This window comes from Hetaerina americana, unplaced genomic scaffold (genome assembly GCF_022747635.1).
Source record: "Hetaerina americana unplaced genomic scaffold, ioHetAmer1.1.p SCAF_52, whole genome shotgun sequence".
Classification (NCBI taxonomy): Eukaryota; Metazoa; Arthropoda; class Insecta; order Odonata; family Calopterygidae; genus Hetaerina; species Hetaerina americana.
Window position 1 is genome coordinate 875,786 of NW_027287117.1, and position 21,553 is coordinate 897,338.

Below are 21,553 nucleotides of genomic sequence, written 5' to 3' on the forward strand. Positions count from 1 at the left end.
CCTGTCAAATTGTTTAATATGCTTCCAAAATCTGTAAAGTCAGCCCGCAATGTAGTGTTCCACAGGGTGCTGCGTGATTGGCTTACCTCCAATCCTTTATACTCAATAGAGGAGTATTATGAGCTCGACTTTACTAGCCTAAAATTATAAGGTCTAGCGTGAGTAGAATACTAGGTGTATGTATGCAAATATTTTCAAATAAGTATTTTATGTGATTGTATATTGTGCTGTATACTATATTATCTAGGAACAACTGTATGATCCTAAATGACGACATCTACCATATGTGAATATGATTATAAGATGAATAAAGTATATTATTATTATTATATTATTATTATATTATTATTATTTGCTGCACTAGGGAGATAGCTGGAAGTAATTTGTGGGTAGCGATAGGATTTTCAAGGATGGGGCATTGCATAAGCCTTTTTAATGCAAGGAGCACCAAGTGGCCCATGATTTAATGTTGGATCTCATGGTTGGCATACTCCCCTTGACGTGCTCTCTACAATGCACTCCAAATAGGAATCAGGATGTGACTGAAAAATCTGCCATCATTGGGATTCGTACCCTGATCTCCCAGGTTGGAAGTAAGATACACTAGCTTGAGGAGCAAACCACTCCCAATTACTTGAAATTCTTTTCATAGGAACAAGGGAAGTGACGAGCAGCACATGATTTATAAAATAGAGGGTTCAGTGCTAACCACAGTCGATCAAGTCAAATATTTGGGGGAAGTTCTGACACCATACCTTTCATGGGGAGCACATATCAGGACAATATTTGTCCAATCCTACTTCTACCACTACTAAATTTCTTAGCCTCACATAACAAGAGATAAATTGACATCAATTCCGTGTACTTTCTTCTCTTTACCTATCTTCATTCCATCCAATATTGCTATTGTATTTCCACCCCTTCTTCTGTTTTTACCTCTTATCACTCACCCACTCTTATATTTACAGTGATTTTTACAATGAATCATTCCCATGCATCAAATTAAGTTACACACAAGAAAATCTTATCTCGACAATCATGCATCAGAAGAACAAAATATAACCTGTAGCACCCACAATAATGCATGCAGACTAATGAGGACATGTTCATTATTAGCTATGTCCTTATTCCTTCATTTAAACTATCAATGAAAACTTCACCTAAACATCATAAATTTATTTTAATAAAAAATATGATTGTAAAATACTAGGTGCTAGTATGAAAACAATTACTCCAGTGGGGTTTAACATCTCACTACTTTTATTATCTTTAGTATTAATATATAAGCAGTGGCTTAAAGCGTTAAGAGACACACAAAGCAAAGACTGTCAGCAAACTGCATGCAACTGCATATCTGCCAAAGAGCACGCATTAAACACCAATCACCATGAACAGATATTTTTGGAATATCAATAAGCTTATCGGATATTCAAACTTGTGTTTGATTTTTAAAAATGATATTGCAGCAATTCTATAAAGACAGACATCAAAAATACTTCTACAATGCTAAAGGTATAGTTATAAGGAATTTAGTCAACTTTATTTGTTAAAAGATTACTTAAGGTTATTACTTAAAGTTGTTCTAGACATTGATATAATGCAAAGGAAATTAAAATTAGACAAACCTATTTAGCGCAAATGCATACAAATATCTAATTGCAGGAGTATTAATATAATTCTTCTTGTTTGGAATTGTCCTGAGATCGTCCACTAATTGCACCATGGCATCATAATCCTAAATGAAACATAATCAAATCATTAGAAAAAGCAGTTTTTATACTCTACAAAAGATTAATAATACCTTATACAGTAGGAAGTCACTTAGTAGTAAAAGTGACTTGATTATGAATGCTAATGAAAATACTGCAGACTGTAGATCTAGAAAATCATCAAATTATGAACTTTGAATCATTAAATTACTTAATTTGGTTATAATTCATAACATACATTTACAGTTCAAAATATTATAACTATCAATGTGAACACAAAACAAAACAAACAATTCATTATTATTATTAGCAGCAGTACTTGACCAACTTGGGCTAGGTTTTTGATGGACCTTGGGCCTACATACTACTTTACTCCTATACACTACCTAACATGACAGAAAATTTCCTTAGACCCCATACTACATATTACAACAACTCATTATTTGCCTCTAAAACTTCCTCACTCCCTTAATTCCATCCATAATGCCTTCTCTTTCCCTCCCTCTATCTCGCAATCCCACCATTCTACCCTCTCATCAAAGGGCTCTGCGTCCCATCGACTCTCAGAATGTCCTTGAATCACTTGTTCTTTCAATTTCTCCCAACCATCTTCTTTTTTCCCTTATCATGCATTGAACATTTTTCGTTTCCCTTTATGCATATTTTATTTTTCCCATTATTTTACAAACTCACATCTAAAAAGCCTTGTATTTATGCTTATCTTGCCTCGACTAGTGCTAATCCTGCCCTCAGTCCGGAGATAGTGAGCACTGATGCGCACTTTGAGAGGTCAGCTCGATAAGTAAGGGATGAGAATAAATGCAAGCAAGAGAAGCAACAGAAAAGGCTATGCAATTTTTAAGAAAGGGAAAAGCTAAGTTTAATATCAAAATAGGAGTTTATTAAATTGAAGAGATGGAACAGTTTATTTATCTCAGAATCGTTTTAGAACCATATAGTCTAAGTTGGGACATAAGAAGATGAACTGCATAAGGCAAGAAGCTTTCACAAGAGGAGGGTATTGATGACAGGGATGTTGAAATGGGATGTTAAGAAAAGGATCGTTAAAACTTTGATATGGAATGTAGTTATGTACGGCACGGAAACATGGGTCACTGAAGCAGGATGATAGCCGTCGTAGATTTGAGGCTTTTGAAATGTGGGTTAGGAGAAGAATGGAGAGGGTGAGGTGGATAGAAAGGAAAACAAATGAGGGGGTGTTAGGAATGGTGGGGGAGGGGAGAGGATTGTTGGGAGAAATCATACGGAGGCACGAACAATGGGTGAAAAGTGTATTGATCGGCAGTGGGATGTTGAAGACTGTAAATAGAGGGGAGTTAAGGGGGCCAGATCCTTATTTCCTGTGCCGCTTACGGTTTCCCAGGAAGATCTGACACTCATAAAATCACACAGCTTGGGTCCGGAGGGTGCCCAGAGTCGTGCCCAGGAATCAAACATGGGCCCTCCGGTCAGTAGTCCAATCCTCTACCCTTGGACTGCTACACCCTATACTGATAGAATGCGTATAAATTATTATTTGTGACACATGATGGCGATAAAAATGACCGCTCCACTCTTTTGGTAAAATTATAAAATATTTCATTAAATGATAAACCAAGAAAAAATCTTTAACGTGGATTGAGGACTACAAATTATTAACAGAACTGAAATATCAAATATTTTTATGAGTTAGGTGCGGGATCGGAGATGAATTCCAAAAATGGCCAAAATTACCCCCGCGACACTTCTACCATTGAAAGCAATTTTACTTTGGGCTCATCAACCATACAGTGCATTGCATTAACATTCTAATGAAATGTAATGTCTGCAGTGCGGACTGCAATGCAAACATGTAATTTATTCCACAATAAGGTGCATTCATCCCATAGTGTACTAGTTAATATTTTCACTTTCATCCTGCCATGCCATAAGTTAATGATGATAACTAGCCCTCATTTTATCAACATCTTCACTTATGGCTTGCCAACTTTATCATTATGAACTGGTATCATAATAAAAAAAAGCCCCCAGGGTAATGTGCTTAAGGGCTTATTAAAACTTCTCAAATTATGAAGAAGTTATCATGAGGGAAAACCTCTGACCTAACAAGGATTGGAACTTAGGCCTCTGAATTTCTGATCAAGTCATATCGCATAGTCATCTGTCCAATGCCTCTAAATGTAGAAACTCAATCACCATCAATTTATTATTGACAGCAGGAAAACCCTTCATGGATAAGCCCTTCACAATCCAAAGATATTTTTTTCACAGGAGATGGTTCACAGGTTAAGAATTATGAACTTCACTTATCATTCTTCAGATTTACTTCACATGCAACTGCATGGAAATTTTAACCTTCTCCGCATATTTACAAGAAATGTCATAAGTAAATACATTTAACAATTCACTAATAATTATTCTATCTAAAAATTGTCTCTCGAATATTGATGAATGGTAGATTAACAACAGAGCAAATAGTTTGAGAAGTTAAGGTTTACTCAATTGATGCGATGACCATTAGAAATATATTTAATTATTTTCTAAGCCCAAACTTAACCAGCAACTTAATATGACCATGCTCATGCTAAGATCTTTGTAAAAATGTTTCTGCAGCACAGCTGCAACTGGTATTCTGTACTTACTTGTATCTCTCGAAATGATATTAAGACATTGAGCACGACATCACCAGACAGTACATTTGGATCATCCAGCCGCTTTCTCATATTGTGCAAGACGTTTGCCAGTTCTTCACCAGAATACATTTCCCTTGCCTTGCGGAGGTCTGATAGGAACTTCTCCTTCATGTGGGCTCTTGAGATTACAATGGAAAAGTTTGAACATATCTTACACATTTAAACATGATCAACTAAATGTTATGAAAACATGAGATTTCATTCTATTAGGTTATGCACTTATTAAAATAATACTTGAATGACAAAACCATTTAAAAAAATGTTTTCCTTAATTCATCGAATTGTAGTAAAAATTTTAGTTTTTCCAAGTTAATCAGAGCAAGGCAATGAAAAATACCATCCTATTCCAAAGGTGGAACATGTTTAGTGACATAAAATATAATTAAATAAATTATTTTGGAAAGTTTTAATTATATCTTCAAGCCACTTGAATGGGAAACAATTGAGACAGCAAATAATTCATAAGGGAATGATTAAACATTCTATAAACCCACTATTGCCTCCCTTAGATGATAATTAAACAAGAACTGCATACTATGGCAACAGTGCAAAGTTCTCACTTTGAGATGTCTCTCCCATCCCAGAGTGGAATGGGTTTAAATTTTCAGAAACAAACACTGTAGAGAAAAGCACCATCTTTCCCGAGCCTTGAATTTTCAAAGATACAGGCAAGCAAAAGGAAATAAATAAATAAATAAATGGCAAAATCAGTGTTCCACACTCATTATTCACACAGAAAAATCATGTTGATTGGCAGCAGATGGTTGACCATCTCATATACAGCTTTAAAGGTTATCATTTTTGTATTACCAATCATAGTTGAGATCTATGATGTAATGTAACACATAATTGCATTAATTTTCTCCAAAACTTGTACTTTCTTGCCTCTAAAAACCAACTTTACTTGGCAACTAATTGATCTAGATAAAGCATAACAGTATTAATATTGTAAAATGGTTTCCCGAGGCTTCTTTAGTAGCTCACATATCTCCTAACCTTTTGCTATCATTTAGAAGCAGCACAATCTTATGCACCATTGGATGTTAAAACTGAACATGAAATAAACAGTACAATGGAACCTTGCTTACTGAGCACCTCGCACAGCGAATGATTTGCATGGTGAGCGAAATAATTAGTCCCGTCGCTTACCGTGCCACTTTTTGCATTACGAGTGAAGAGGGGAATTCCTCGATTCCTTGCAGGCCTGCTACTGCAGCTTGCTTCTAACACTCATTCCACTAGCACCTTAGCGGTACCAGTGACCACATATTTTTCGAAACTTGTGTTCAAACATACTACCTTGATCAAAAAGTTCCCGGAATAACCACCGTGTGGCGCTCCCATCGTTCCGATTTGAGTTCTGTTTTTTTTGTTAAATTGGTACATCTGTTGTTGATATTCCCTTTAAATCTTAGTGTCATAACTTGACATTTGCAAAAGTTACGTAGCCAAGAGTACATCTATCTCTGTGTGTGTTGGCGATTTTTTACAATTTCAGAAATGGATTTAAATTTGCAACAACGAACTTGTATTAAATTTTGCGTAAAAAACGGATTTAGTGGCGCACGGACGTTGGAAATGTTGGAAAAGTGTTTCGGCAACGATTCTCTAAAAAAATCGGTCGTTTACCAGTGGCACGAGCGGTTCAGAAGTGGTCGTGAGTCAATCGAAGATGATGAACGCAGTGGCAGACCATCGACATCGAAAGTCGGTGAAAAAATTGATAAAGTAAAAGAAATGTTGGTCAATAACCGCAAATTAACCATCAGAGAAATAGCGGAGGACTTGAACATTGCCTATGGATCCGCCCAAGACATTGTGGTTAATGATTTGGGTTTCCGTCGTGTAGCAGCAAAGTTGGTGCCAAAAGACCTCAATTTCATGCAAAAAAGAGACCGTGTTGACGTCGCAAAAGACATGATTTGCGAGGCTGAATCCGATCCCACATTCATCAAAAGGATCATTACTGGAGACGAGACGTGGGTTTATGAGTACGAAACGCAATCCAGACATCAGGCAAGTGAATGGCGTTCACCAAATGAGCCGAGACCAAAAAAACCACGTCATTTTCAGTCAAAAAAGAAGGCAATGCTGACGGTTTTCATGGATTACAACGGTGTAGTGCATCATGAATTTTTGCCAGAAGGCCAGACAGTAAACAAAGAGTATTATTTGGGCGTTATGAGACGTTTGCGTGAAGCAATTCGCCGAAAGAGACAAGAAATGTGGGCAGAAAACTCGTGGATTTTGCACCATGATAACGCACCGTCGCACAGTGCTATCATTATTCGTAATTTTTTGACGAAAAATGCAACAAATACCATCCAACAGCCACCGAATTCACCTGATTTGGCTCCCTGTGACTTCTTTCTGTTCAATCGAGTTAAAAAACCATTACGGGGAACGCGTTTTAGCAGCCGAGAGGAAGTAATGGAAAAATCGCAGGAAGCACTGATGGACATACCGAAAACCGACCGTAACTTTTGCAAATGTCAAGTTATGACACTAAGATTTAAAGGGAATATCAACAACAGATGTACCAATTTAACAAAAAAAACAGAACTCAAATCGGAACGATGGGAGCGCCACACGGTGGTTATTCCGGGAACTTTTTGATCAAGGTAGTATTATTAGCGATTTTATTTGTGCAAAGTTTAATAGTATTTTGTACATAGTTTTAAAAATGACCGTAAAGAAAATTCTATCTGAAGAAAGCCATAAGAGAACAAAAATAACAATAGAAATGAAAAGTAAAATCACTGAAAATAGGGAACAAGGTGTGAGTGTGGCTGACCTAATACGCACATCAACAACCACTCGACATCAATGATTGGACTTTTCTTCAAGAACACGGACAAGACTAAGGAGATAGATGGTTCAAATAGAGTGATAAGAGCATCTACGCAACTGTTACGTTATTTCAATGATGTTGACAGATTGCCTCTCATAAGCATAAACAAAATGCAATTGCAATTTGACACTATTAACGAAAATATACGTAATATGTGAGAAATGGAAAGTGATTTTCACCAACCCCGTTAGTAAAATGTAAGGAGCATCAATGGCCTAACAAGTACTTAAGGCGAGTCATGCATGACTCAAGAAATTAACTCAAGAAGAACCATCATCCATGGCATTGTGAGGCATCTTCAAGCAGCAAGCTCTTAGTCAAAGGCAGCAGAGACCTTCATCGGAGATGTCAAAAAGGTTGTAGATTCTGAGGGTTTCCTGACACAACACATTTTTAATTGCGACGAGATGGTTCTCATTGGGAAGAAGACACCAAAGCGAACCTATATTTATGCACGTAACAGCAGAAGAGATTACATTGCCCAGCCAAAAGCCAATGAGAGGCTGTCTCATGCTGCTATTTTGCACAAATGCTAGCAGCAATTTGAAAATTAAAACCCCGCTCGTTTACCATTCGGAAATTCTCAAGAACCTTCAAGAAGTTTTAACTCCAAAACAGCAGGCTAAATAACATTTTTGAGGTCACAGGAAACTTTTGCATCGTATCATGAGTAGGAGGCATTGCTCCAATCAGACAGTAGCGATGTGCGCTATAAATTCATTGAACAATCATTTTGAGTGGCATTTTTACTGAATGTTGAAGCGTTTGCAAGAACAAATGTCTCTAAACAGCTTTCTAGTACAAAGGAATTAGGTAAGTACCATAAACAATTACCAATTAATTTTGATTCTTTTTTGCTTTCACAATTTGAGTTTGCATTACCGGTCACTTCATTCCATGACAGAAGAAAAGGTGAACGTTATCCACAATCGTAAACAATTTATACATAATGTTCTTTGAATAAACCTTGTGCATAATTAATTTTTTTTGACATGGAACGCGCTCTCATATTTTACGTAAATTTACAAACCAAAGGTTGTTTCACTGACCGAGTGCTTTGCATTACGATAAAGATCGTGGAACAGATTAAACTCGTATTATGAGGTTTCAATGTAGTTTGTGTTTTTCACAGTGAAGCTTCATAATAAAATCAATTCCCCTGAACTACACCGGAGATAACATTTCCCTCTCAGTTCCACTCTATTTTGTATCCCTGAATACAACGTCGGGGAGACATTGTAAGGGCCAACACAATGGAGGATGCCTTTTCTTTTCAGTCCCCCTACCCAGTTACCCCTATCCCCTCATCCCACTTACTTGGACTGCACCTCAACATCCTGGAGTAATTTTTTGAGCTGAAGGGTCAGGTGCTGCTTGTTTGGATTCACTGGTCTCCCCTCCTCAGTGGGCACCACCCTTGGCGCCGTGCTCACGCAAGTGCCACACTCCATCACTCGGTAGGACACAAATGTATAGGAGCCGCAAGAGAGCTGCAATGTTCGGAAGAAATAAATGATTGATCAGTCAACAGTGGGTGTTCTGCTCGTTCAAACATAAATTGTTTCTGGTGAATCACATAATGTTGCAGAAGGTAGAGCAAAGATGCAAGCACCCAAAATTTGTACTGAGTGGGTATTTCCTTCTGAGCATGTTGTTATTTTATGCAATTTTCCATTAATTCTGTTACCTTGATCATGCTAAGGAAGAAATATTAGTCCATTTATCACAACTGATTCAAACTAAGGGAAGTTTCTTGAACAAAAATTTATTTTTTAATCAAATGCTGAATATCAAAATATGTAATACTTTGAGACAGTCTTCCAAATGAGAAGACAAATAGAGAGCATTATTAATTCCACTTTCAAAATTTGAATACACAACCGCCCCTAAATTTGGTGCTTTGTAATACAATGCTAATTGTTCAATAAGGATAAATTCATAATAGCTTACTTCTACATCTACATAATACCCCGCAAGCTGCCGCAAGGGCTTATGGCAGGGGAAAAAACTTTTGCATCATCATATTGTGGTCAGTTAAGCAATTTACCATACCATTACTGGAAGGGATAGAATTGCAGGGGTGTAATATTATCGGAGCAGATTGCCCTTATCGACTAAGTGACTGAGGTGACTCAGAGGGGTCGAAAAGGGCGACAGAGATTTGATTTACAAGTGAAGAAAAAATTAAACGCTCGTAGGAATAAGGTGTATTCGTAGGTGTAAGTGTATATTTACATTTGTTGATGGAATATGTACTTGCATGCATGTAAATAAAAATGGAGTTAGCATAAATATATATATGCCTCAGTGGGGGTAACTTCACATGAATCTGTTGATTATGCAAGTGGTTTTATTTTCCTTTACAGGCATTGATCTAACACCCCCCACCACACGCCCTTGAGGCAGTTATCAGGGTATTATAAACATGTAGATGCATATTTCTATTCTCCTAATTCTGGAGCTCCTTTTAAGAAGTAGCTCCAGAAGTTGGGAAGCAATGGGATTGAAAAATATGTAAAATATACATATAAATTCTTATCAGACGGCAAGCAAAGGGTCGCAATTGATGGAGTATCTTTAGGCACAGTAAGCATCACATTGAGTGTTGTACAAAGGTGCGATTGGTTTGCTATTGTTCCTTTTCTACGTTATTGATATTGTCTCAGGTTGCCAGTTGCTTCATCTATTTGCAGACGACAGAGTAATACATAGGGAAATATCCAGTCATGAGGACAGAGTATGATTTCCTTATGATCTCAATTCAAGATTTGAGAGCTAGAATTAAATTTGAATTAATGTGTTTCAATTAATTTTTAGAGACAGAAACTCGAAACCCAAAAGCATATTGTACTGGAAACCAAAATAACAGATGCGGAACCATTTAAACACTAGTTGTAACAATAACTAAGGATATGTTCTTGGGGAAACACATTTGTAAAATTACCGCAATTATACCCCCACGGTATATCGGCAAAGGTGAAATACAAGTACGAAATGTGAATTCCAGACCAAAGATGGTGCATCAATGTAGTTTGTGGTATAAAGATTTGATACTTATGCCATTTTGTTGTGCCATCAACAAGTGTCAGACGCACATGAGTGATAAATTGAAATAGCGCTTGCTTAAAGTTGTGTTGCTCTGCTCCATACGTCAAATTTATACCAAACAAAAAGCATTCACGGACAGCATGAATTTTTTGTTTTCATTTAAAGAAAACTGCTGCTGAATCACATAGTGATCACTCAGAGAAGCTTGTGGTGAACATGCAAGATATGTGTGAACGATGGTTTAGGCGTTTCAAAAGTTGTGACGTCGATGTTGCAGACAAGGGACACGGAAAACCACCAAAAAAAGGTATGAAGATAAAGAATTCGACCATTACAGGACAAAGATGATTCACAAAAACAACTCGCAGAGCAATTAAGGGTTAGCCAACAAGCTGATTCTAATCGCCTACGAGAGATGGGAAAGATTAAGAAGACTAGCAGGTGGGTACCACATGAGTTGAACGACAGGAAGATGGAGAGGTCCAAAAACACTTGTGAAATTCTGCTTGCACAATATAAAAGGAAGGCATTTTTGCATCGTATTGCAAGACCGAATCGCTTCGGCGGAAAGACGATCCGCAATATTTGGTAGGACCAAAAGGGTGTAGTCTAATATGAGCCGTTAAAGTCTATTGAAATGGTTAATGCTGAAAGAAGCCACTAACAATTGTTCGATTTGAATGCTGCTTGAAAAAGACCAGAATACTAAAGGAGGCAACACAAGGTCGTTTTTCTTCATGACAATCCTCCATCACATAAGGCAAAACCAGTTCACAGCACATTGGATGTAATGAGCTGGGAATTTCCACTGGCTTGCAGCTTACTCACCAGGCATGGCTCCTTCCCATTATCACTTGTTCCCATCGATGGGTCGCGCACTTGCTGAGTAGCAAAGCTCGTTGAATGGTTCGTGGAAAAAGGGAAAGATTTTTACCGGTGTGATATCTACTATTTGCCCAAAACATGGGAAAAATGTCCAAATAGCAATGGAGCACACTTTGAATAAAGCTCTTTTTATCATTCTTCTTTCTTCTTTGGAAAAAAATCCTCATTTCATACTTCTGGTATATGCACGACTGGAAGAAGCATTGAGACCAGGATAAAAGAGCATTAGATATGCTAAGAGAAAGGAAGAAAACAACCAATATTTGCTAAACATTTGCTAGGGAATTAGCTCGACAGCAACTTCTCTCCCAGCTCCTCCGCATTGAAGAAGGAAGGCGACTGGTAATGTTTGAAGCCCTTGAAATAGTGCTTCATACAATGGACAAAGGAGCCCTAGTTAAAGAACAAGTGTTTTCCTCTCACTCTCCATTGTTTTCCATCCCCCTTAAGTGCATCACAAGGACACACAACGCCTACCATCTTCCATTTTCTGTGGAGATAATTGAAGATTCAACCTCCCTTTCCCCGCACCCACCTCTCAGCCAAGCACTCAGAACCACAAAGACCAACCACCCGCTTAGGCAGGAAGGATCAAAGGAAGGCCGTGTGTATTGGGTGTAAACAGTGTTTCTGTTTCACTGAATAAGTGAGCTGTATATGAATTTCTGTCGTTTCGGGGCATGGGCGATGTCATCAGTTATTATGTCGCAAAACACATACTCTTTGATCACTCGACCATCAACATTGTGTGGAGACCGGTAGACCGGCGGTTTTGTGAGATACCAGCAATCATTAATTGTCACAATGTAGACCATCATATGCAGTGCTTTCCTTTCCCCCACCCTCCCCCACTTGGCCTTTGTGCACCCCACACTTTTGGCTCTTTCACCTGGCCAATCAGTCGTCACTTCCCACCCACTAAAAAATCCCTACCCCCTCAACCCTCCTCCTCCTCCCTCATTCCTCTCATCATCTAAGAGTATATATTGGCCAACAGGCATGTAATTTTCACCTGAAGATGACACAAAGTGTTGAAACCCCGGTTGTGAGAGTAAAAATACTACAGTGGAAGTCACAATCATTAATTATCATTACTCTCCAAAAGGTAAAAAGGCAGACAGTTCAGGTAATAGCAGCATCTGTTACTCTGTGAGGTAACTGCAAAGGCCTCTGACCACTGAGGGCCAACCATTGAGCGATCATGTTAAATTATAAAGACATTTGAGGAAGGCAATGTGAAACCACCCACAGTATTTACTCTGCAAAACAATGATGTTTTTAACATTCAATAAAATAAAGCTACTCATAAAGAAATCATACACAAGGGGTGAACTGACATAAAATTCAAATAAATTACACGACAATGAAATGACCAAAGCATAAAAAAAACTAGTATGCCAGTACAAATTCCAGAGAGAATATCTTCCTGGTTAATATTTATTTAGATTTTTACAAAAATTATGCGATACTAATCCACACATTTATTAATTCTTTCATAAAGCAGGTGCTTACCTTGACACGAAGTGTTGCTTCTGAGTCACAATCATGATAGAGCAAAATGTTTTCCTTCATCCCAAAACTTTCTCGCACCCCAAGATGGTACAACAGTGCACTCTGCTGTAACTGAATGGACAAATCCACCACGGCAACATCTGCATTGTAAAATGTGTCCAGCACGTTGGTTTCTCCAAAATCCAATTTCTCAAACTGAAATACAAGCACATTTGTGAGAATTTTCATGAAAAACACACATCTTCGAAATAAGACACACAATCACATCTAAAGACCTCCTTTTAGGAAACCCCATAGCAAACTACAAAATGCCTCCACCAGGGTAGCTACACAAAACCAAACCCTGCATGGTAGAAAGAATACATATATATTTCCAAGGGGTTCACGGTAAGGATAAATTGAGCTTCTTTTGGCCTCTTTTTAGACTGACTACATTAAATAATATATTCTTAGGCCCTTAAAAAATATATCCTTAAAAATAGTGGATCGCAGTAGTGCAGTGGGTAGAGCATTTGACTGCTGACTGGAGGGTCCCAGGTTCGATTCCCAGGCAAGTCTCAGGGCAATTCTTGCTGCTCCACCTAATCTATGTGATTTCCAGGTACCAGATCTCCCTGGGAAACCATAACCGGTACAGGGAAAGGAACTGGCCCCCCCACCCTGCTCTGTGAATTTCACCCACCGTCGAGCTTAGTACTGTGTGAACTTTACCATCACCAACCAAACCGACCTTCAGGTTAATTACTGTGTTTATGGTTTTATCCTTAAACCGTAGAGGGTTTTTTATAACACTGTACAAGTAAAAAAAGGAGGGGAGTATTGAGATTGGTGTGGTGATATACGGGGAATGGTAATCCCTCACAAGTGATCAAACACTTATTCAAATTATAGCAAAACATTCATATTTACACAGGGGGCATGTTTGCCGAACAGATTCACTAAAAGGAATTAATCCCATTGCCAGGGACCAAATTTGGGAACTTACAAATACAGGCACAGTCGCACTGGTTAGGTTAAGTGGTTAATGGGGAAGTTTTTCCCTCACCAAGGTCACCTCTTGACAACCTTAGGCGTTAATTAGGAAGAGACCAAATAGGTTTATGAAGAAATTAATTCCCCTTTTCACACCATTGTTTCCTACTTTTTTACGCATCAGCTGTGTGTCATACCCAGCGGCAGGAGAGGTAAGGCTTGAAAGTTGAAGACAGAAAAATTATAAACTATAAAGAGAGAGATGAAATAACAAATGAGGATAGTTGAATGCACTGTCAGGAAGTAAAAAGGGAAAATTGTGGCGAACAATCAAAGATAAGTCAGAATAAATATTAGGAGAAACAGAAAAATTCAAAGAGAGATGGAAGGCATATAAAGAAGAACTCTACTGTACAGGCATCAGGCCAGCATGATTAGAGCATGGTAGAAAACATTCCCTCAGAGGATGGGCACTTTAGAGATATTGAGTCCTAGCAACTATAGGACTCAGCCCAATTGGCAGTGGGAGAGGCAGAGCTTCTAGAGTCGTCATCTTATGATATCCTTGCAAAGAGAAAGGAACAGCAGCAACACAGAAGACCAAAGAGGACATAACTAGTTAGAATAGGGACTTAAAATGTTAGGACGATGTTGATGGCAGGAAAATTAGAAAATATAAAGCAAGAGATGCAAAGAGGAAATACAGATATTTTAGGACTATGGGAGAGGCGATGGAGGAATAGCGTGGATTACTGGAGTGATAGCTATAGAATAATATACAGCGAAGGGGACCAGAGCCAGTGAGGGGTGGCAATAATTTTGAATAAAAAGGTGCAAGAGGTGTAGAAAACGTAGTAAAGCAAGCAACTGATCGAATATTATTGGTAGAAGTAAAAGCTGAACCAATGAACATTGTCATCATCCAGGTCTAAATGTCGCCAACCAATCCAAACGAGGAAAGAGTCAATCGAGTTTAGGATCAGTTGGGGGACATGATTGCTGAAGGGAAATTCCTGGTATTCCTGGATGTGAATATTTGATAGTGAAAAGAGATTGGAATGCTTCGGTAGGTGAGGAAGAGGTGGTAGTGAGATTCGGGAGACTACGGCTTAGGAACAAGAATTGAGCATGGGGTGAAAGCAAAGAAATGAAAACATACCAAAAAAGGGATATGGAAAGCTTATAACAAAAAATGGTAACAGTAAATAAGAATAAAACTAGAAAACTTGGATTACAGATGAGAAGATGGAAAAGATAGCTGGCAGCAGGAAGAGGAAGAATGTAAACACAGATTAGGTAAAAGGAAGCGTCAAGAGTTAAATAATTATTTGAGGCATGAAACTAATAGAGAGAAACAAGCATGGTGGAAGATGCAGCGTGAGAATATGGAGAGTTTACAGATGAATGGTGAAATCGATGCACTGTTATGGAAAGTTAAAACACTGTTAGGTAGTAAGAAGGAAAAATCTGAGATATCAATCAAAGGTAAGTCAGGAAAAATATTACAAGAAGATCTTAGAAGGATGGAAGGAATATATATAGAACTGTGTGGTATTAACTTTAGGCCAGCAAGTTTACACATGGAAAGAGATTATGACGTAGATGAGGACAGCTTAGGTCCAGGCATAATCGATGATGAGCTAGAAAGGGCATTAAGGGAGATGAAATTAAATAAGGCCGTCGGGGTAGACATTATTCCTACGGAACTACTAAAAGGTTTAGGAAAATGAGGGAGGAAGGGTCTATATGGACTGCATCATAGCATCTATGAGAAAGAAATTTGGCCAGAAGACTTGGTAAGATCAGTGTTAGTTTCTGTTCCAAAAAAGGTAAAGGCTACATCATGTGAGGACTACAGGACAATAAGTTTGACTACACACGCAGCTGAAGTGGTTCTCAGGATCATCAACAAAAGACTAGAGGGAAGGGCAAATGATTAATACTTGGAGGATGAAGTGTTAGGGTCCAGGAAGGGAAGAGGCACACATGATTTCATTGCAGTGATGTGATCACTAATTGAGAAGAACATATTTAAGAACGTATTTACCTGTTTGGTAGATTTTGGAAGATGTTTGACAGAGTGAATTGGGTAGAAATAATGAATTTGCTGCAGGAAATAGGAGTAGTTTGGTGGGATAGGAGACTCACCCACAACCTTTGTAAGTCACAGACTGCAATGGTGCGAGTGACGCATGGAGAGTCGGGTTGGAGAGCTGTAGGAAGCAGGTTAACACAAGATGTGCCCATTTTTAACCCTTGCTTTTCAACGTACATGCATGGAAAGAGTTAAACAAAGCAAGAGAAGACTTGGAGAAAGGAATACAAGAAGGTGAGGAATTAATAAAATCCATAAGGTTGGCTGATCATCTAGATTTAGCTTCCAGGCCAGCAGAGAGGCTGCAAACATGGCTGAACGTACTGGCAAGTATATCAAATGTGGATGATGGAATGAGAATAAATTTAAAAAAAACCATGGTTATACAGTTTTGAGAATGAGAAAAGCTAAGTTATATATATTAAAATAGGAGTCATAAAAAAGAAAAGGTGGAACAGTGAAACTTTGTTATGGAGTGTGGTTTTGTATGGTGCGGAATCATAGTCATTGGAGCAGGATGATAGAGACTTAGATTGGAGGCTTTTGAAATATGGATGTGGAGAAGAATGGACAAGGTGAAGCAGGCAGAAAGGAAAATAAATTGCAAGGTGGCACGGGTGGTGATGCAGAGTTGGACGGAATGCAGGAAGTAATTGAGGAGGGACTTAATATAGTGTTTGATGCCAGGATGTTATTTATTAGGAGAGGCAAGTTAAAGAATAGTTGCACAGTAGCAAGGGCGTATCCATCCAAAACCTACCTAAACCAGTAGAATCCCAATGACAAAATCATGCCTACATTTTATTATTAATTACATTTTTGCAAAATTATAATTACATCTTTGTAACCCAGATACGTATTTTTGTAAATATTTGAATATTCAATGGATAAGTAAAAAAAACTCCTATAAATAATGTTATGTACATTCATTTATGGTTTATAAGAAGACAAACATTTATACGTGGCCTATACACTATTTTTATTTCCCTATAATTCATATATTTGCAACCGATACTTTATGATTCTTATACTTAGATGAAATATAATAAGTACAATAAATTACTGATGGCACATGTAAATACCTACATGGGAAGGCCCAGAAGTACCCGGCCTGACCTAGAGATGGCGGTAGTTGTTTGAAATATATCACTGTATTAGAAAGTAAGCAACCTATAAAACATATGTTTCAACTTTGAAGGCATCACTTTGTTTAGTATTTGTTTGGCAGCCATCAACAGTGAACTTTTTCCGTGAATTTGTGAAAATGGAGAAAATTGGTCATCATTACGTGATACAATACTTCTATTTGAAAGACCTTATCCCAACCAATATAAAAGGTGAAATGGATTCTACTCTGGGTGAGTCTGCTCCTTCGTTTACAACAGTAAAATATTGCATAGCAGAGTTTAAACGAGACCGTACGAGTTGTCAAGACAAGCATCGCATTGGTCGACCAAATGAGGCAATGACTCCAGAAACGGTGAAGAAAATCCACAAAATGATACTGGATGATCGTTGATTGAAAGTGCACGAGCTAGGAGATACAGTAGGCATTTCAAAAAGTGCAGTATATCGTATGTCAACTGAAAATTTGGAAAGCTGTGTGCAAGATGGGTGCTGCATTTGCTCACACTCGAGCAAAACCAGTGTCGTAAAGATGTTTCAATTGAGTGTTTAGCAAAGTTTCACGGCAAAAAAGCAGATTTTCTGTGCCGTTTCATAACCATGTATGAAATATGGGTCCATTACTTCACACCTGTAACAAAAAGAACAATCAAAACAGTGGATTCACAAGGGTTTCCAAAGAAGGTGAAGACCATTTCATCTGGGATGCACGTGGAATAATTTTCATTGACTATCTTAAAAGAGGAAACGCTATCAACGGCGAGTATTATGCAAACTTTTTGCCATGTTTGAGCAAAGAAATAAAGCAAAAGCGGCCGCATTTGCCTTAGAAGAAAGTGTCGTTTCATCAAGACAATGCACCAGCTCACAAATCCGTCATTGCAATGGCCAACATTCATGAATTCATGAAAGTTTGAATTGCTACCTCATGCACCCTATTCACCAGATATAGCCCCCATGGATTATTTTCCGTCCGAAAACTGGAAACAATGGCTCGGTGGTCAAAGATTTTCCAACCGTGAATAAGTGATGTCGGCAGTTAATGGCTATTTTGAGGAGCAAGACTCAGTTCGTATTATAAAAAGGGCATCGAACTTATTGAACATTGCTGGGAAAAGTGTATAGAGCTGAAAGGAGATTATGTTGAAAAATAAATACATTTTGTTCCAAAATTATTGTTTTTTATACTGGGTTGGGTACTTCTAGGACTGCCCTCGTACATTGCTCGAAGAACCGGTTGGAGATGTTTTTTAAAAGCTGGTCAACTGTTTCAAATATTACCTGAAAATCTAAACCTCATTTTAGCACTCATTATTTATGCCAATATTTTTAAATTAAAAATGTGGTTTTGCAGAATTGGTGTAGAATCCAAGATATTGATAGGCTATACATTTTTTAGTGGGGCACGGTAGTCCAAGGGTAGAGCATTGAACTACTGACCGGAGGACATGGGTTCGATTTCCACACAAGCCTCTCTGGGCACCTAAAGCTCCATCCAAGCTATGTGATTTTACGGGTACCATATTTTCCTGGGAAGCCATAACCGGCACAGGGAAAGGAACTGCCCCCCCTATCCTGCTGTGTGAATTCCACACGCCGTTGGGCTTAGTACTGGGTGAACTCTGCCATCACCTACCAAACCGACCTTTGGGTGGATTACTGTGTTGAGTTATACATTTTTTATCAGAAGTTAACATACACAGTAATAAAAGTATAATATTAGATCCTAGTTATATCAAATGCCACATTTCATTCTTCTATTTTAATAACATTTCAGTGGTATGAGTAAAGTGCCCAAAACACACAAGCACTGAAAGGGTTATTTGTTAACTTGTTTGATATTGCTTTTCATGCATCACTTTGACTGACAACAATTTTGGGTCCTGTGTGATATTACGTCCATATTATAGTTATAATATATGTACTAATAAACATTACTAATACCATCAAAACACACACTAGTTTTGATTTGGAATTGAAACCTGCCGATGGAATTTTTACTGCGTAAAAATGTTTTTTACCAATATACTCACGAAAATTCATTATAAATTGTGTTTAATTCGAATTTATGTTTATAATATCTATAACCCCTAGTCCTCTATCTTTTATCGAGAGGAACACTTGACAGTTATGCAATAACGGAGCCTTTTACTTACTTGAATGTGGTGACAATTAGCGTTTACGAGAGCACATGCCTGCTTCACTTCGTCTAAGGCTTTCTTTCTCTCACAAAGATGTTCAGCTTGATGAAGGTCCAAAACACAAACCACATCCATTCTTGTTCTTACACTGCCTATAGCACCGCATCCCACAGAGATGTCACTCTGACTACCAATACTGTCCGTGACACTTCTGTACTCTAGTGAAGAGAAATAGTGACGTTCATTAATTAAATGACACTTGTTTTGATATGCTAGCGTTAAACTACATAATATGTAGCATTTTTATAATTGAAAATAATGTTTAAACTGAAATAACATTACACACTGTAATGTTTACACTGTAGTTTCAGAACGAGAAGCATCAAACTTTTACAACAAAGGAAAGAAAAATAAGTATTTCCTATAAAATTGTGATAATGATAAATAGAAATATATGCTTCGCCACAAAAGATTTTCACAGACCTGGAATATCGGATTCCGTTGTAGGCATTTTTCCTCTGTAGCCAGCTCAAATATTTAATGTAACAGGAACCCGTGAGTGATAATGTACCAAACGGAGCCTTAAAAGGGTAAGGAAGAATGAGTAACAAAGATCACAGCAAAGAATTAAAATTATTGAGATTCTATTAATGTGTATTATATATTTATATTATTTTAAGTATTCTTACTACCATTAAAGTTAAGCATTTTTTTGGTTGTCGGTAAAGGTGTTGTGAAATGTCTGTCATTTGGAAGAGTGTTTAATGATTTATATATAACGGGTGAAAACAGATAATGATGTTGTAACGCACATTATTAAATTCGAAGGATCATTAGAACGATTAGCCAAAAAAAGTAAACTATCATAATTCAAAGGTTATGATGTAACTTACATTCTATAATCACATCATTGACATATGACAGTTCCCATTACAATCTACTAAAGTGTTTGATAATACACTGTAGTCTCGGAACTTCACAACATTCACACTTCCACAATAACTGTTAAACAATTGAGTAAAGAATATTTATTATGCGCTGCCTTAAACTAAGTAAAATACCTGGGTGATAGATGGATTTACGACTAGTTGTAACAGACTTTGGTAAAATTTTCATTTAACAGATTTCAATTTTTAACTTAATCACTTGAAAAATATATTGTTAACTTCAGAAGTGATAACTTTTATTCATAAAGATTCAAAATGAATCGGTCATTATTTGTGATTCGTTCATGAGCATCACAACGACCACAGCTCAAAAGAAGATGGTAGTAGCGCGAGGGAGTTAAAGGGAATACTTCCGGTTGCCGTATTATTTTTGACAGTGAAGTGGTATAACTTCTGGCGGAACTATCCTGACATTTAAATTCTTCATAATTTCGGTAAGACGTTCTCTAAAATCTTAAACACTGTTGGGGAGGATAAATGGCTTTGTCCAGAATACATACAGGTGATGCTTTGAAAAATAGTATTTTGCCGTTTTTAAATTCGAATCACACATTCTACTTTTATTGATTAAGTTCCTGACTTACCAGGAATATATACCTTCTTGATTGGTGTATCGTGTGTTTAGTTCACTATATTAATTGCGCAACCAGGTTATGATTCAATTGTGAATTGATAGACCAATTTTTTTATATTTTGTCTCAATGTTGTAAGCAAGCTCTCCAAGACGTTTTAATATATTCGAGTTGTTGACTAAGGATAAAATTTATCTGAGGTTGCAAGAGTTGGGCTTACTGTAACATTGTATGCCACGGAATCAACGTTTCCGCGTGACTATGTGGCGCCAAATTCAATGATGTCCCGCAGGGGTTGATAATGCCATATTGCTATAGTATCATATTCGTGCGCGCAGATGATCATTTAGTGTTACGTTTTTGGGTTGTAAAATTTCATTCAAATAATTGCATGAATGGAGGAATCGTTTAATTCGTACCGTCACAAACAGTAAAGTTTGACTTGCCAGAAAGCCTCTTAACTGGCCAGATCTTAATGGTTACTCGATAAAAATATTCCACTGTGGTTAAAAAAGAAAACTTTATCTTCTTGTTGTTTTAGGACTTACAATTTTCAAACGATTGAACACATGAGACCCTAATACCAAGTGTAATTTAAAATATTTTTTATTAAGTCAATTATTATTTAAATAGTTATTAAGTTAATTATTATTTCTTATTAATTGCATGACTCGGGACCCTCACGACGCACGCCAGCATAATTCTCATTGCGTTCATCTATCAACAGCTCTATTACATAACGTAGCTGAAGTGCAAATAATTTGATTTTTCAACAGGTACGTGAAATATTCCTGTAGGAATATATTCCACAGTCCGCTCCTGCAGTAGTAAATGATTTTCAAATGAATGAGGAAGAGATCCTATTTTTATGCGGGTAGAGAAAAGAAAATTTGCTTTCCTGCATAAAAAGATTTAATATATTGCACGACCATGGTTTTAATGCTGAGCATCATTTTTGGGGGCCTGATGATGATGTGCAGCGTTGAAACCATGGTTGTGTGTT

General features: G+C 37.5%; 1 protein-coding gene across 2 annotated transcripts in view; it reads right to left on the reverse strand.

Annotated features, from left to right (window-relative positions):
* Ask1 (apoptotic signal-regulating kinase 1) overlaps positions 1-20,021 on the reverse strand; it is a 109,115-nt gene extending 89,094 nt beyond the window's left edge. For both annotated transcript variants that reach the window (XM_071593152.1, XM_071593151.1), the window contains exons 1-7: positions 19,925-20,021; positions 19,515-19,612; positions 19,047-19,249; positions 12,699-12,893; positions 8,571-8,743; positions 4,352-4,520; positions 1,626-1,735 (exon numbers count right to left, since the gene is read on the reverse strand). In XM_071593152.1, coding sequence (XP_071449253.1) covers positions 1,626-1,735; positions 4,352-4,520; positions 8,571-8,743; positions 12,699-12,893; positions 19,047-19,249; positions 19,515-19,542 — 878 coding nt within the window. In that variant the 5' untranslated portion in view covers positions 19,543-19,612; positions 19,925-20,021. The remainder of the gene's footprint in view (positions 1-1,625; positions 1,736-4,351; positions 4,521-8,570; positions 8,744-12,698; positions 12,894-19,046; positions 19,250-19,514; positions 19,613-19,924) is intronic.
* Positions 20,022-21,553: the final 1,532 nt, after the last annotated feature.